A 15,862-nucleotide genomic window follows, 5' to 3' on the forward strand; every position below is an offset into this window, starting at 1 on the left:
TAGATCATTTAAAAAGGAAGCCTTGGCATCAGGAAGCAAATGTGAATGCACTATTTAAGCCTAGGTTACCAGAAAAACTGCTGCCTACTCTGATAATTTGTTTTCCACTTATAATAGGACACAGATATCAAAACTCTGAAGGATGACAGAGAACTTTTTCTATAATTTGTTGGTATAGTGTATCATTTTTGTAATGTCTATCTGCACATTCAAAGAATTGGTCTTGCAGAGTCTGAAGGCAAACCAAAGGTAATTGGTTTTTGTGTAGTTTCCAATTATGAGCCTCAGGAGCTTGAGAACACATTAACTGCTAATGTCATGGTGAAGAGTTACTGAGACATTTGTTAACATTACTTTCTGGAAATTGATACCTCAAATCATGGTTTCAAGCATGTCTAACTGCTTGTAAACCTAATAACAATCCACTATTAAAGTTGCTAAATTACATCAACCAATCTTTCCCTGCTTCTTGAGCAGTTGTGACTTTTGATAGCCTATCACAAGTCACAAAGTCTTACAAAGTTTCGTCTAATCCCTTTGTTTGTGCCCATAGTTCAGTTCCCTGATTTAGTTCACTCTTTCTTTCCTGTTAATATGTTGATCTTAGCAAATTATTGCTTGAGCAATTTTAAATCCTGCTATGTTTCTCAGCTTGTCTGCACTCTTGACCACCAGTAATTCTGTAACCACCTGAAATTACATGCTCCAAAAGTCACCCATTTCCCACATTACAGCACTGACAAAACTTCAGATGGACATTAATGGCTATCAAAAGCATATCTGGACATATTCTGAGGAACGGTCATCAGACCCTAAATGTTAACTTTGATATCTCTGCACAGATGCTGCCAAAGCTTTTCCAGCAACTTCTGTTTTTGTTTCTGGAATCCCATGTTGTGAAAGACATTCCATTTTTAATTTTTTCTTTCAATATGTAAATCCTGTCAATTACATTTCATTCCGGGGAACATCACCACCTGCAAATTTCCTTTCAAGGCAAATAACATTCTGATTTCCTATACTGGCACTCCTTCACTGTCACGGTGTTAAAATCCTGTAATTCCCTTTGTAAAGCACAGAGAAAGTCCCTTCACCCCAAGGACTGCACTAATTCAAGAAGGCAGTTCACCACCATCTTCTGCAGGGCATTTAGAGATGGACAATAAACTTTAATATCCCATGAATGAATAAAACAAAAACAGAAGGGACTTCCTTATCAAGTTCCCTACAGTCTGTTGAGAAAATAATGGTAATATATACCTGTGTGGGATCTGCGACAGCAACTGCTTGGCTATCTTTGTTCTCCACTTTGACATCTTTTGCTGTGCTGATTCGTTCTAAAGCTTGTTCTCTTCTTTTCTCTCTCTTTTCCATCTTTGCAAATGCTTGCATAATAGCTTCCATTTTTCGTTCTTCTCTGGTCTGTTAAAATAGATTTGGTAAAACTGCATAAACGTCAGGTATTCCAAGAAGTACACCAAGCTCAGTTGAATTTCTAAAACGTTATTTGTGCCTGCAATTTCTTATGTAAGAATTATGTTATAAAGTAATTTAAGGTTATAATCTGAGAAACAATTTATAAAGCATGATCTGCAGTAGCTAGTGAACAGTTACTTTGCTCATTTTTGTGTGATACAAACCTAAATTTATATGGGAAATCTAAAGTCAAACACAAAGCAAAATGATTACTATCATTCATTTAAGAGTGTGCTTAGCTGTCTTCAATTCATTACTACCTTCCTTACTCTTCATAGTGCTTTGCGTAATTTAGGCACACATATAATGCAGCTCCAAGCATTTACAGTGACCACAGGAAACGATGTAAAACATGGCCACAATATGGATGTAGGTTTACTCGCTGAGTTGGAAAGTTCTGTTTCAAAAGTTTCATCACCATACTAGGTAACATCACTATTGACGCTGGTGACAAAACATCTGAAACCGAACCTTCCAGTTCAGCGAGCAAACCTACATCCAGAATCTCAATCTGAGTTACAGATCTTCTCAAAACTTGCTACGGCCACAATATATTATGGTGAGGCAGTCAAAATGCAAAAGAAAGTAAAAAAAATGCATTGATGCAGCCAGACGTGCTAAGTTATTCCAGCAATTTGTTTATATTTCCAATTTCCAGGATCGCCAGTTTTTTTTTAAAATACATAGGCTCTGTCACATCCAATAATGGAACTTTTAGTGATTCTTTTTCTTCCATTTTCCATTCAGCAGTCAGCCAAACTGTATCTGCCTGGTAGTCAGGAGGGAAAATTAGCAGACGGCCTCAGCCAGCTACTCTTGGAGTCCCTACTCAGCAATCGCCAGACGGGTAATTTAGCAATCAGATTTGGGTTGGGGGTGTGGCAGTACTGGCTATCAAGACCAGCTGAAAAGAGAGATCATCAGTGCTGGAAGAAAAGATTGGATCTCAGTGTTAGAAAAAGGGAGATGTAGCAATTAGGACAACATACACAGCAGTCAAATGTTTCCTTGAGAGGCAAAGATGAATACTCTTCCTCCGAGCTAAGAGGGAGTATGACAGAAAATAAAATCACTTACCCCATGGAGACAACAACATCTGCCTACAATTCAATACCACCTTTTCTGATCTCTGGGAAACTCATACAGCAGGTAACTTTAAATCAGGATTCCAACTGCAATGCTGGTGCCCGATTCAAGTATGTTAATGACATTCCCATGGTATATATACATAGTTATATACTATGTAGCAAGTGTCCCACCCATCCACGGTGGATCACATAGATGCCACAAAGTTCACTGTTGTAACAATGGTGGCATTGCACACTGAAGATATATTCTGCACACTTTAGCCAATGTTTCACAAGCAAGAACAAAGAAATGATGGTATTTTTGAAGGATTTCAAAGTTTGGGAGAAGATTTGTAGCTCGGGTGCTCATTCTTGTGGTTCTGTTCGCTGAGCTGGGAATTTGTGTTGCAGACATTTCGTCTCCTGTCTAGGTGACATCCTCAGTGCTTGGGAGCCTCCTGTGAAGCGCTTCTGTGATGTTTCCTCCGGCATTTATAGTGATTTGTATATGCCGCTTCTGGTTGTCAGTTCCAGCTGTCCACTGCAGTGGCCGGTATTTTGGGTCCAGGTCGATGTGCTTATTGATTGAATCTATGGATGAGTGCCATGCCTCTAGGAATTCCCTGGCTGTTCTCTGTTTGGCTTGTCCTATAATAGTAGTGTTGTCCCAGTCAAACTCGTGTTGCTTGTCATCTGTGTGTGTGGCTACTGAGGATAGCTGGTCGTGTCGTTTCGTGGCTAGTTGGTGTTCATGGATGCGGATCGTTAGCTGTCTTCCCGTTTGTCCTGTGTAGTGTTTTGTGTAGTCCTTGCATGGGATTTTGTACACTACATTGGTTTTGCTCATGCTGGGTATCGGGTCCTTCATCCTGGTGAGTTGTTGTCGGAGAGTGGTTGTTGATTGGTGTGCTGTTATGAGTTCTGATGGTCGTAGTAGTCTGGCTGTCAGTTCAGAAATGTTTTTGATGTATGGTAGTGTGGTTAGTCCTTTGGGTTGTGGCATGTCCTCATTCCGTTGTCTTTCCCTTAGGCATCTGTTGATGAAATTGCGGGGGTATCCATTTTTGGCAAATACATTGTATAGGTGTTCTTCTTCCTCTTTTTGCAGTTCTGGTGTATGCGGTGCGTTGTGGCCCTTTTGAACAGTGTCTTGATGCAACTTCTTTTGTGTGTGCTGGGGTGGTTGCTTTCGTAGTTTAGGACTTTGTCTGTGTGTGTGTGGCTTTCCTGTATATATCTTTGTGTAGAAATCTCCGTTCGGTGTTCTCTGTACTATCACGTCTAGGAATGGGAGGTGGCTGTCCTTTTCTTCCTCTCTAGTGAGTCGGATTCTTGCGAGTGTGGCGTTGACGGTCCGGTGTTCTTTATTTCTGTGTTTTTAATGATTACAAAGGTATCATCTACATAGCTGACCCAGAGTTTGGGTTAAATTTGCAGTAAGACTGTTTGTTCTAACCTTTGCATTACAGCTTCTGCTTTGAGTCCAGCACTGAGGATGTCACCTAGACAGGGGACAAAACGGCTGCAACACAAATTCCCAGCTCGGCGAACAGAACCACAACAGTGAGCACTCGAGCTACAAATCTTCTGCCAAACTACGGGCAAGAGACGCTAAGACAAGCCAGGAAATGGGAATCCTGTGCTGACAGCCCGAGTGTCACATACGAACAACTCCGGTTCCTGCACGAATGCCGAAAGAATCGAATCCTTCCACCATGCGTCAGATACAGACCACCAGTCAACAACCCACAAGCCAGGGGCACAGCCAGACAGAACGGATTCAGGATGACCCAGGTAATGATTACAGATGCACACAACAGATTACACAAATACAGACAAGAAATTGCGTGCCAAAAATCATTAATTTCAAAAACCACCAATCAGAAATGGACCCGGACCATAGAACAGGCCATCACCATAGTACAGAACAGGACCAGACACACCGCAAAAAAACGGCACTAAAAGAAAAAATGGCCAAACTAACACACATCAGAGAGGACACCACAATACACTCGTGGGTTAGAAACCTCTCCCCCAGACACGGAAAGAACAATACTGGCCAAGGGACTCAACTACAATCACAGGGTTGTCAAGACTTCCTAGCAGCACTAGAATGCACACTCAGAAACAATGGACTGACAGAAGAGACATAACAAACAGTGAGACTAAGTATCGTACCCCTGATAACAAGGAAAAGACAAACACATAACCTCAACACCGAGGAGAGGGAAGTTCTAAAAGCACTAAGAAACGATAAAGAACATAATCATACTACCAGCAGACAAAGGCAGAATGACGGTCATCCTGGACAGAGTACATCCAAAAAGCACAACTACTTGCAGATACCAACACCTATCAAAACAAGGAGTTTGACCCCACCCCACAGCTCACCAATAGGATAAACAATACACTGAGGGACCTACAAAAAAAACGGACAGATAACCAGGTTTGACCTACAGAGAATGAAACCTGAAAGCAACAATACCCCCAGATTCTATGGACGACCGCAAGTGTACAAACCAGACATCCCACTCAGACCCATAGTATCATTACCAAGGACACCATCACACAAACTGGCTCAAGAACTAGAGCAGAAACTGAAACAACTGATCAGTGGATCCAGACACTATATACAGTCAACACAGGAATTCTTGGACATCATCAGAAATATACACATAGACAAGGAAGAAACTACGTTCTCATTCGATGTAACGGCACTGTTCACCTCTATCGACAAAACCCTAGCCAGAGAAACAATAGCCAACCTGCTGGACATACAGAACAGACAACAAGACCGGGAACCTATCAACAAAGGCTGCATACTCAAACTACTGGACCTGTGCCTCACAACACACTTCACATTCAACAACCAAATATATGAACAAATCAACAGCACAGCCATGGGCTCACCCATCTCTGGACTCATAGCAGAAGTGGTAATGCAAAGGTTAGAACATAAAGTCTTACCGCAAATTCAACCCAAACTCTGGGTCAGATATGTAAATGATACCTTTGTAATCATTAAAAATACAGAAATAGAGAACACACACCGGATCATAAACGCCACACTCTCAGGAATCCGACTCACAAGAGAGGAAGAGGAGCACAACCAACTCCCATTCCTGGACGTGATGGTACAGAGAACACCGAACAGAGATTTCACCACAACACAGGAAAAACACACACACAGACCAAGTCCAAAACTACAAAAGCAACCACCCCAGCACACACAAAAGAAGTTGCATTAAGACATTGTTCAAAAGAGCCACAACACACTGCAGTACACCAGAACTGCAAAAAGAGGAAGAAGAAGAACACCTATACAACGTATTTGCCAAAAATGGATACCCCCGCAATTTCATCAACAGATGCCTAAGGGAAAGACAACGGAATGAGGACATGCCACAACCCAAAGGACTAGCCACACTACCATACATCAAAAACATTTCTGAACTGACAGCCAGACAACTGTGACCATCAGAACTCATAACAGCACACAAACCAACAGCCACTCTCCGACAACAACTCACCAGGATGAAGGACCCGACACCCAGCATGAGCAAAACCAATGTAGTGTACAAAATCCCATGCAAGGACTACACAAAACACTACACAGGACAAACAGGAAGACAGTTAACTATCCGCATCCATGAACACCAACTAGCCACGAAACAACACAACCAGCTATCCTCAGTAGCCACACTCACAGATGACAAGCAACATGAGTTCGACTAGGACAACACTACTATTATTGGACAAGCCAAACAGAGAACAGCCAGGGAATTCCTAGAGGCATGGCACTCATCCACAGATTCAATCAATAAGCACATCGACCTGGACCCAAAATACCGGCCACTGCAGTGGACAGCTGGAACTGACAACTGGAAGCGGCAGATACAAATCATTATAAATGCTGGAGGAAAGATCACAGAAGCGCTTCACAGGAGGCTCCCAAGCACTGAGGAAGTCACCTAGACAGGGGACAAAAAGTCTGCAACACAAATTCCCAGCTCGGTGAACAGAACCACAACATTTTTGAAGGATATTTCAATGCATTAAAAATATTTACATTTGTAAAAGAACTGGCTTTAAATTCAAACATAATTTCTAGTTCTCAATGCATAATGAATGGCTTTTACAGTGAGTTTACTTTCACATGCAACAAAACCCCATCATTTCTACTCCATGTTAATGACACTAAAGTGACACATGAACCATAATAGGGACTACAATAAATTTTTCTACGCACCTCACATTGAGGACATCACCTCTTTATGTGCTCATTTTTTGCTCAAGTTCCATGTCCTTGCATTTTTAATGTTTGTTCGTAACTGCCCATAATCTGAATTTGAGCAAATTCTTGCACAACACTCGTATACCACAATGGGAACAATTCTTTAAAAAGTGGGGAAAATTTATACAAACTTACATCTATTCATTTTAGAAAGAACAGTAAATCTGAGAACAGGGAGAGTGAACATCTGTAACATAATGGAGTTTTAAGTAACCACAGCCAGTCACTCATTCCAATCAACACTTATTGGACTGTACAGGACAGTATAAAGCATAGGAGGTAGTAATCAGATTTTAACTCCCAATCATCAGCCTGTTTTGGTCAAAAAACATGTTGAGGCTTCAATTTATCTTCTTGTTTATTCGAGCAGCTTTCAGCTGCATTTTGGTGCTGCAGGATTAGGTTTTTCCAACGAGAGATAGCAATATAAGTTGGGCTATCTCTGGAGTTTAAAAAATATTTCAGCACTACAACACTAACTCCAGTGTAGATATATTTTAATCAACTTATCCAGCACTGTTATGACAGATCTATGGAGAAGGTAGGGTTTGAACAAGGTCTCCCAATTTATACCATTATGTGTCTGTGGGAGAGTATACTATATTAAAGAACGTTACATGATCAGGTAAAAGTAACACTCACTCTAGTTTTATTTTCTGTCTTCCTACTTAACAGGTAAGTGTATACAACATCAACTCCCTTTGCTCTCCTTATAAAGTATACCACTCAGAACACAGACATACGAAGGAGTAGCAGCAGTAGGCAATTCAGCATACTTCGGGTCCCACTCCGCCATTTAATAGGATCATGGCTGATCTTATCCTGGTCTCACCTCCACTTTGTCATATACTTTGCATGGCCTTTTATCCTATTTCTCATCAGAAACATACCTATTTCTTTCTTGAATCTGTTAACTGATTCTGCCTCCACTGCACTCTGCAGCAGTAAATTCCACAGATTCACAACTGTCAGATAGAAATAGTTTCTCATCATCCCAGTTTTGAACCTATGTCCTCTCACTCAATAATCATGACCTCTACTTCGAGACTGTCCCACAGAGGAAACAGAGTTATACAGAGTTCAAAGTCTGCCTTATCAATCCCTTTTAGCATTTTATACACCTCAATCAGATCGCCTTTCATTCTTCTCAACCATTCCTCGTATGACAGTCTTTTCATCCTTGGAATCAATCTGATGAACCTCCTCTGAAATGTCTCCAGTGCCACCACATCCTTCCTCAGGTAAGGAGACCAAAACCGGACATAATACTCCAGATGTTATCTCACTAATACCTTATATAATTTTAACAACATTTCTTTACCTTTATAATCCAGTCTTTTTCTAATAAATTAATTTGTGTTTGGTAATATATGCTGCACTAGCATATCCATTTTTGGCAATTCATGCACAAAATGGGGGACACAATAGCTCAGTGGTTAGCACCACTGCCTCTCGGTGCTAGGGACCAGAGTTCGATTGTCTGTGGCATCTGCACATTCTCCCCATGTCTGTGTGGGTTTTCTCCCACAATCTAAAGATGAACAGATTAGGTGGATTAGTCATGCCAAATTGCCCAGAGTGTTCGTTGCATTAGTCTGGTGTAAATATACAGTAGGGAATAGGTCTAGGTGGGTTACTCTTTGGAGGGTCAATGTGGACTTGTTGGGCCAAATGGCCTGTTTCCATACTGTAGGGAATCTAATCCAAACTAAAAAATACCCAGATTCCTCTGCAGTGACGGACTTTGAATCTGTTTCCCATTGAAATAATAATTTGCCCTTTAATTATTCTAGCCAAAATGGACAATCTCACATTTATCTATATTAATATCTATATTAAACTCCATCTGCCAGATTCTGGCTCATTCCCCTGACTATCAATATCCATCTGTAAATTCTATCTCCCCATGACACCTTGCTTTCCCAATTATTTTAGTATCACCTGTGAACTTAGCTATGTTACACACTGTCCCTACTTGCAGATCATTAGCACAGACTGTAAATACGTCCAAGAACTGAACCTTGCAGCATCCCACTAGTTACAGTTCACCATCCAGAGAAAGACCCATTTATCCTAACCCTCTGCTTTCAGTCAGTCAGCCAATTGTCTAAACAAGCCAATGCTCTATGCTTAACCCCACACAATCCAACCTTCTTGATCAGTCTTTTACACAGCACATTGTCAAATGTTTTCTGGAAGTCTAGGTGCACCACATCCAGTGGAACCCCATTATTACATCCTCAAAAGAATTCCAGCAAATTTGTTAAGCATGACTTGTCCTTCAATAAACTGACACTGATACCAAATCTAAAGTAGTCAGTTCTCTGGGTGGCTCCATGACATAGTGCTCTAAGAAACAATCCCTTATGCACTCTGACCTTTCTTCAAGGCTACCCTTGCTAAGTTGATTAATCCAGTCAACATGCATGTTCAAATTGCCCATAATTACTGCTATGCTCTTCTCACATGCCCTCATTATTTCCTGGTTTATACAATGCCCTACTTTGGAAATATTGTTCAGAGGCCTGTAAATTACTCCTACAAAGAGGTTTCTTCCCTTGCTTTTTATTTACACTTGGACTGATTCAACATTTTGATTTCTAGTCCAAACATTATTTCTTAAGACAGCTTTGATGTCATCCTTAAGCAGTAAAGCAACTCCACCTCTGCTCCTTCATATCCATCTTTTGGAATACTGAATACCCTTGAACATTTAACTAATTAACATAATTAACTTAATTAACAATGACCGTAATTAACAAATGACATTGGTGAATTCATTCTTTTTCACTGCATTATCAAGAAATATTCCCACAATATTAGCACTTGCTTATTTTTTCCTCAGTAGAATGGAAGCAACAGCATGTTTTGTCAAAAACATGGATAATGATGACGGCCAAACAAAAAGAAAATTAAAAGATATGCAGAAAGGGGTAAAGGTTTATAAAATTAATTACCACGCTCTGAAATGTGAGAAATGCTGATGAAGTGTCTAAATTCTCAGCCACATAGAATTGGTTGCTCTTCTTTAGTTAAGTGTTAAAAGTTACTTGATATAATTTCTGAAAGCACCACAGTGTCAAATATGTTCAAGAAAAGTATCAAAACATCTGAATAAAGACAGATTTAAGTTTTTACAAGAAGCAGCACAGCCAGGCAAATTGGATTATTACATTGATGTAAAAACTACAGCAACAGTCTACAGATACAATATCTTTTGGTGCTAAAATCTAACTAGTGACTCTTAGAGGGAACTCAACACACAAATAAGACAATCTTATAAAATTATACTAATGGAAACCTAATTTCTAAAGCAACAACAATTAGCATTCATTTAAAGCTTTATCAGCGCCTGAAGTCTAGAAATAGCATGAAGCAGCTATTTGCCTGTCAACTTACCATCTTTCTTTTTCTCTCTGCAATCTGCTCCTCAGATTCCATCTCTACTTCATTGCTAACTGGAGGTTTTTCTTCTATTTCCTCAATTATATCTGGCTCCTGCAAGATGGAAATGACTGCTTTACATGATCTGCACTACTCTCTCTACAGATGATGGAAAGCTATATTCTCACTAGATCAGCTGCTACAGGGGTGTACAGCTGGCTATCAAGTCAAAATTACTTCCTATAATCAAGATTTGACATGTTTTTACCTGGTTGTTAGACAGAGACACCCTGAGAGGAGACAATTTTCTCTGTTTATTATCCAAAGCTTTTGTTTTGGTGGCTGTTCCTTCAGTATCAGAAGAGGCATTTTGATTTTGAGCATCCTTATCTTTCAAGTTGTCCTTTTCTTTCTTTCCTTTTCTCCTTCTTGTTTCGTAGCCAGTGCTGATGTTTTCGGTTGGCTCTAAGTTTTGTTTGAGCACTGGACAATCTGGATTCCCCTTTAGACACGCACAATCCACTTTGTATTTGCTGTGTGGAGGAAGAATGTACTTCAAATCGTTTTATGTGAAAGCAGATTTTCATTCACAAAACATGAAATTTATCAACTTTCAACTGTGCAATCAAAATGGTCACTTCAGTAGTGCAAGAAGAGAACTCAACTTCTGATCACTCAATTAATTACATTATATTTTGCTTGAATAAGTTTTTTCTCTGGCCTGCTTTGTTTTGACGTCCCTGTCTTGTCACGTTTGTTTCTTTATCCTTTTTCTGAATCCACCCCTCCCTCTTGTCCTTCCAACTTTGTTCAATTCCTTTTTAGGAATCTTTGCTTTTCTGTCCATGTTCCTGACCCTTGCTTATTGCTTGGATACCACCTTCTGACCCTACTCCTGTCTTGCTTCTTTGTCTTGGGTATTTCTTGTCACCCTTCGCAATCCATTCATACCTATCACCTGTTTTCTTCTACTCCATTGTCGACCTTTATTCTTTACTCATTCCGTCTACCTTAACTTTTAATGAGTTTCTGGTACCCTTCCTTACCTTATTTTAAGCCTCACTTTTTTTTTGCATGTAATTTTAGATCTCAAAGGGAATAGTAACATCAATATTCACAGCAGCAAACAAACATAGAATTAGTGGCTATTCAGAATAGTAATGGATGATATAGCACTGTGATCATGGACGAAGAAATAAAAATAATCTTAGTTGCAGGCATGTTAGGGATGCATTTAACGCAATCTGTCCAATGAAAGGGTATGTGCTCTTTCTTTCATTTATCTCCCCAACACCTGTATAATAATTGGAAACACTTGAGATAGTCAGGTAGTGATGGTGGAGCATTGGTCAGGTCAGGGTGGTCACTTATCATACTAACCTATGAATTATACTACTGCCAGAAATGTCTTGTTATAGCTTTTTTTAACCTGCTGATTAAATCCTTGTTAGGATTAGAAAACATTGTCAAATTGAACCTGATTGGAGTATTTTATTTCTTCAAGCTTATGATAAAACCTACCTAGTTGTCCACAGTCAACATGCTGTCACAAACATACTTACCAGTTCCCATAATCAAAATCAAATCCAATCGTAATTTCAGCTCCCTTTGGAATGCTTCTCACAGAGCAAATATGAAGGTGAATCATACCATCTTTGATAACATGTCGAACCTAGAATTTCAAAAACGTGCAAAATAAAATTAAATGGTCTCAGTTTTGAATAAAAAACAAAAAAAAGGCCTTGATTGACCATTTTAAAAGTATAATTTCTAGCAGTCATTTGTGCAGTTAAGTGCAGGAACGAGGAACCTGCTATCCAAGAGTTTCTAGTCTTCCTGAAACTGCACTATACCAATATCTTACCAAACACCAAGCAGAGAAATAGATGAAAAAGTGTGATTTTGATCTACATATGAGATAGAAATGCAGTAAATTAATCAAAAATAGATGAGCTTTCCTCACTTCAAGACAAGTCAATTTTCACGATTTTTTGTTTAAAAGTCTTAATTATTATCAATAACCATTTTGGCATGGAAAATTAAGTTTTATAATTGTGGAACTTTAATTTCTTTGGAATTTAATTATTGCTGAAGATTTGATGAAGTAAATATTTTTAAAAGCTATTCCAAGTAACTATTCCAACAGACACCTCCTGAATCAGATTCTACAATCTCATCAACAATTTTTCAAACTTATTGGCGAAGAAAATTCAAGAGTTGCTGGTCCTTTACAAGTAGGCACTGAACTCCTGCAGAGGTTGCTGTGCCAAAGTGACTCCTTATTATAGCTTGTTCCAAAGCAAAGTCTGTGAACAAATATACTTCTAATGAAATACCGACACCTTTTGTTCATAGCTGACTGCAAGCTCCAACGACAGTTAAACCCAAATGTTTTATCAAGAAATAATTCACCTCTGAATTTGGTATACAAGACCGTCTGATGAATCGTGCTTCATTTCCAAATGTTCTTGCATCCACACACATTTCTAGTCCACGAAAGTTTGAATAAAATAACACAAAGGGATAAGGCCTAGAAGGAAAACAGTAAAAACTAAGATAGATAGTGCTAGGTCACCAGATTTTGCTCGACGTGTTACTTTCAACAGCTTTGCAAGTTCCCTCCGTAAATTATGTTCATGAAAAAATTGTCAATTGTCCCTTTCCATAAATAACAAAAAACTATTTTCTCATTTTGGCATGTAATACTTTCCTTGGTTTCAGAAACCTATCCATCAACCAACATGAAGTCTTACATTTATGACTTGACATAACTTTGCACAAGTTACCCTGATGACTTGGCTAGATTGTGTTCTAATAGAGTCATAGAGACGTACAGATTGGAAACAGACCCTTCGGTCCAACCAGTCCATCCCGACCAGATATCCTAACTCAATCTTGTCCCACTTGCCAGCACCTGGCCCATATTCCCCCCAAACCCTTCCTATTCGTATACTCATCCAAATGCCTCTTAAATGTTGCAATTGTACCAGTCTCCACCACATCCTCTGGCAGCTCATTCCGTACACGTACCGCCCTCTTAGTGAAAAAGTTCCCCCATAGGTCTCTTATATATTTCCCCTCTCACCCTAAACCTATGCCCTCTATTTCTGGACTCCCCGACCCCAGGGAAAAGATTTTGCCTATTTACCCTACCCCATGCCCCTCATGATTTTATAAACCTCTATAAGGTCACCCCTCAGCCTTCGACACTCCAGGGAAAACAGCCCCAGCCTGTTCAGCCTCTCCCTGTAGCTCAAATCCTCCAACCCTGGCAACATTCTTGTAAATCTTTTCCGAATCCTTTCAAGTTTCACAACATCTTTCCAATAGGAAGGAGGTCAGAATTGCATGCAATATTCCAACAGTGGCCAAACCAATGTCCTGTACAGCCGCAACACGACCTCCCAACTCCTGTACTCAATACTCTGACCAATAAAAGAAAGCATACCAAATGCCTTCCTCACTATCCTATCCTCCACTTTCAAGGAGCTATGAACCTGCACTCCAAGGTCTCCTTGTTCAGCAGTACTCCCATGGACCTTACCATTAAGTATATAAGTCCTGCTAAGATTTGCTTTTCCAAAATGCAGCACCTCTCATTTATCTGAATTAATTTCCATCTGCCATTTCTGTGCCCATTGGCCCATCTGGTCAATACTGCAGCATATAGCACAATATCTTAGGTTTGAATCCTGATCTATGGGAAATGATGAAGGTGACATTATAGTTAGCGTCTGTGCCTTTGTATGAGTTGAATGTTTTGGGGGAGCAGAGGGAGGAATAAAACAGCAATGGTTCAATTCTTAATCACTGCCCAGTGATTCTTGCAAGCAACATATACATGAGATGGGTCTGGGTGTGTTGTGCATCGGCGGGTTGGTGTGGACTTGTTGGGCCGAAGGGCCTGTTTCCACACTGTAAGTAATCTAATCTAATGAGTAAAGATTGAGATGGCAGCATTCAAACTGCAGGTGGTCATTAAAATTGCATTCTACTGCTTTAATATTTTGTATAGTGCCCATTTATCATCAAGTTAAAAGTGAGACATTCAAGTCCCGGAGGTGATGGAGAAAAAATAAAAGAGTAAGCCCTCCCAGCATTAAAGAAGTGAATCACCAATTTACAGAAACCTGGTTTACTCATTCTTGAAAGAATTTAATTGACAGTAATTCCTGGAGAAATAGTTCCTAAAGACTACAACAATTCAAGAAGACAGCTCACCGTCAACATTTTCAAGGAAATTAAGGATCGGTAATAAATGCTGGCCTAGCCAGTGATGTCCATACCCCATATACAAATCAAAATGAGATGCAAACTTGTTTGCCCAACATCCATTCTCAGATGAGTCAGACTTTCTCCAACTGAATGTCAGAAATACACATCTCAAACTCTGTTTCCCAGCTAACATGTTCATTGCCCTGCCTGGTCAATTTCCAGACTGAACTAGTTCACTATCTCAGTTTACTATTTGACCCTGAGCATGATTTTGTGACTCCATCTACATTATAAAGACCATCTACTTCTATTTCTATAATACTAGGAATTTCAGGCCCTACCATTGCAGACCTGTTACTGAATTATTCATCTAATTGAAAACAATTCCAATAGTTGACCATTAATTTTTGACTCTCAATAAACCTCACCACATTAAAACTTCTGCTGTTAACGACTGAATTTGCACCAAATTCCTCTCAGCCAGTACTGTGGTGCTTAACTGAGCCATGCTGATTGCTGGAGTGCAACAATACCTTGATTTCAAAATTCTCATCTTTCAACACACAATAGAGCCTCTATCCTCCATATCGCAGTAATGTTCTCCAAACGTACAAAGCTCGGAGTTCTGTTTGTCTCTAACCATGGCTTCTTGTTCACAGCCTCTCCCATGTCATTTGGAGCACAATAGGTGGCTGTACATGTAGCTGTCTGACCTTCAGATTCTAGCATTTTCTTCCTAAACCTACCCATCTCTCTTTTTCCTCAGGCATATAATATTTCCTTCTTTGGCTCAAAATATGTCTTAGCAAATAGCTGAAGGTGCTTTACAGAATATAGCATTAATAATGCTACCAAAATACAAGTTGTTGTTGATGTCCCGAATGTAACTTGTACACTTGATCGTGCAACAGAAAGAATACCATTAATCAAATTGTCAAACTATTAGCTATACTTGAAATAATTCTCTGACTTACAGAAATACTTTCATCTCAACCAGCCATCATTTTTAAAACTTATGTGACATAAACCAAATATTGCATTTAATGGCATTCACCCTTCCTTTAACTCATCTTTATTGATTAGAATTTTACATTTTGATGCGGCGTGTTGCAAACAGCATGAGCTGATAAAGTCACATCAGGGAAATGGAACCCAAGTGAAATGGTTTATATCCTCTTATTCCTGATGAAGGGCTTATGCTCGAAACGTCGAATTCTCTATTCCTGAGATGCTGCCTGGCCTGCTGTGCTTTGACCAGCAACACATTTGCAGCTATATCTTTAACCAATCAACTTGAAGGATTGAAGACTCATTCACAGAACACTTAATGGAGACATTATTCATGGGCAGACTGCCCCAGAACTTCTAGACTTAACAATTTCAAACTCAAGTGTTTTAAATTTTTCCAACTATACATTAAAATTCG

General features: G+C 39.6%; 1 protein-coding gene across 5 annotated transcripts in view; it reads right to left on the reverse strand.

Annotated features, from left to right (window-relative positions):
• Nucleotides 1-15,862, reverse strand: part of kmt2e (lysine (K)-specific methyltransferase 2E) — a 124,982-nt gene that overhangs the window by 39,304 nt on the left and 69,816 nt on the right. For 4 of the 5 annotated variants that reach the window (XM_060842798.1, XM_060842800.1, XM_060842797.1 and 1 more), the window contains exons 11-15: nucleotides 12,634-12,751; nucleotides 11,784-11,893; nucleotides 10,490-10,754; nucleotides 10,237-10,335; nucleotides 1,261-1,422 (exon numbers count right to left, since the gene is read on the reverse strand). In XM_060842798.1, coding sequence (XP_060698781.1) covers nucleotides 1,261-1,422; nucleotides 10,237-10,335; nucleotides 10,490-10,754; nucleotides 11,784-11,893; nucleotides 12,634-12,751 — 754 coding nt within the window. The remainder of the gene's footprint in view (nucleotides 1-1,260; nucleotides 1,423-10,236; nucleotides 10,336-10,489; nucleotides 10,755-11,783; nucleotides 11,894-12,633; nucleotides 12,752-15,862) is intronic. The other variant, XM_060842799.1, reaches the window with a different exon arrangement.

Source organism: Hemiscyllium ocellatum, chromosome 23 (genome assembly GCF_020745735.1).
Source record: "Hemiscyllium ocellatum isolate sHemOce1 chromosome 23, sHemOce1.pat.X.cur, whole genome shotgun sequence".
Taxonomy (NCBI): Eukaryota; Metazoa; Chordata; class Chondrichthyes; order Orectolobiformes; family Hemiscylliidae; genus Hemiscyllium; species Hemiscyllium ocellatum.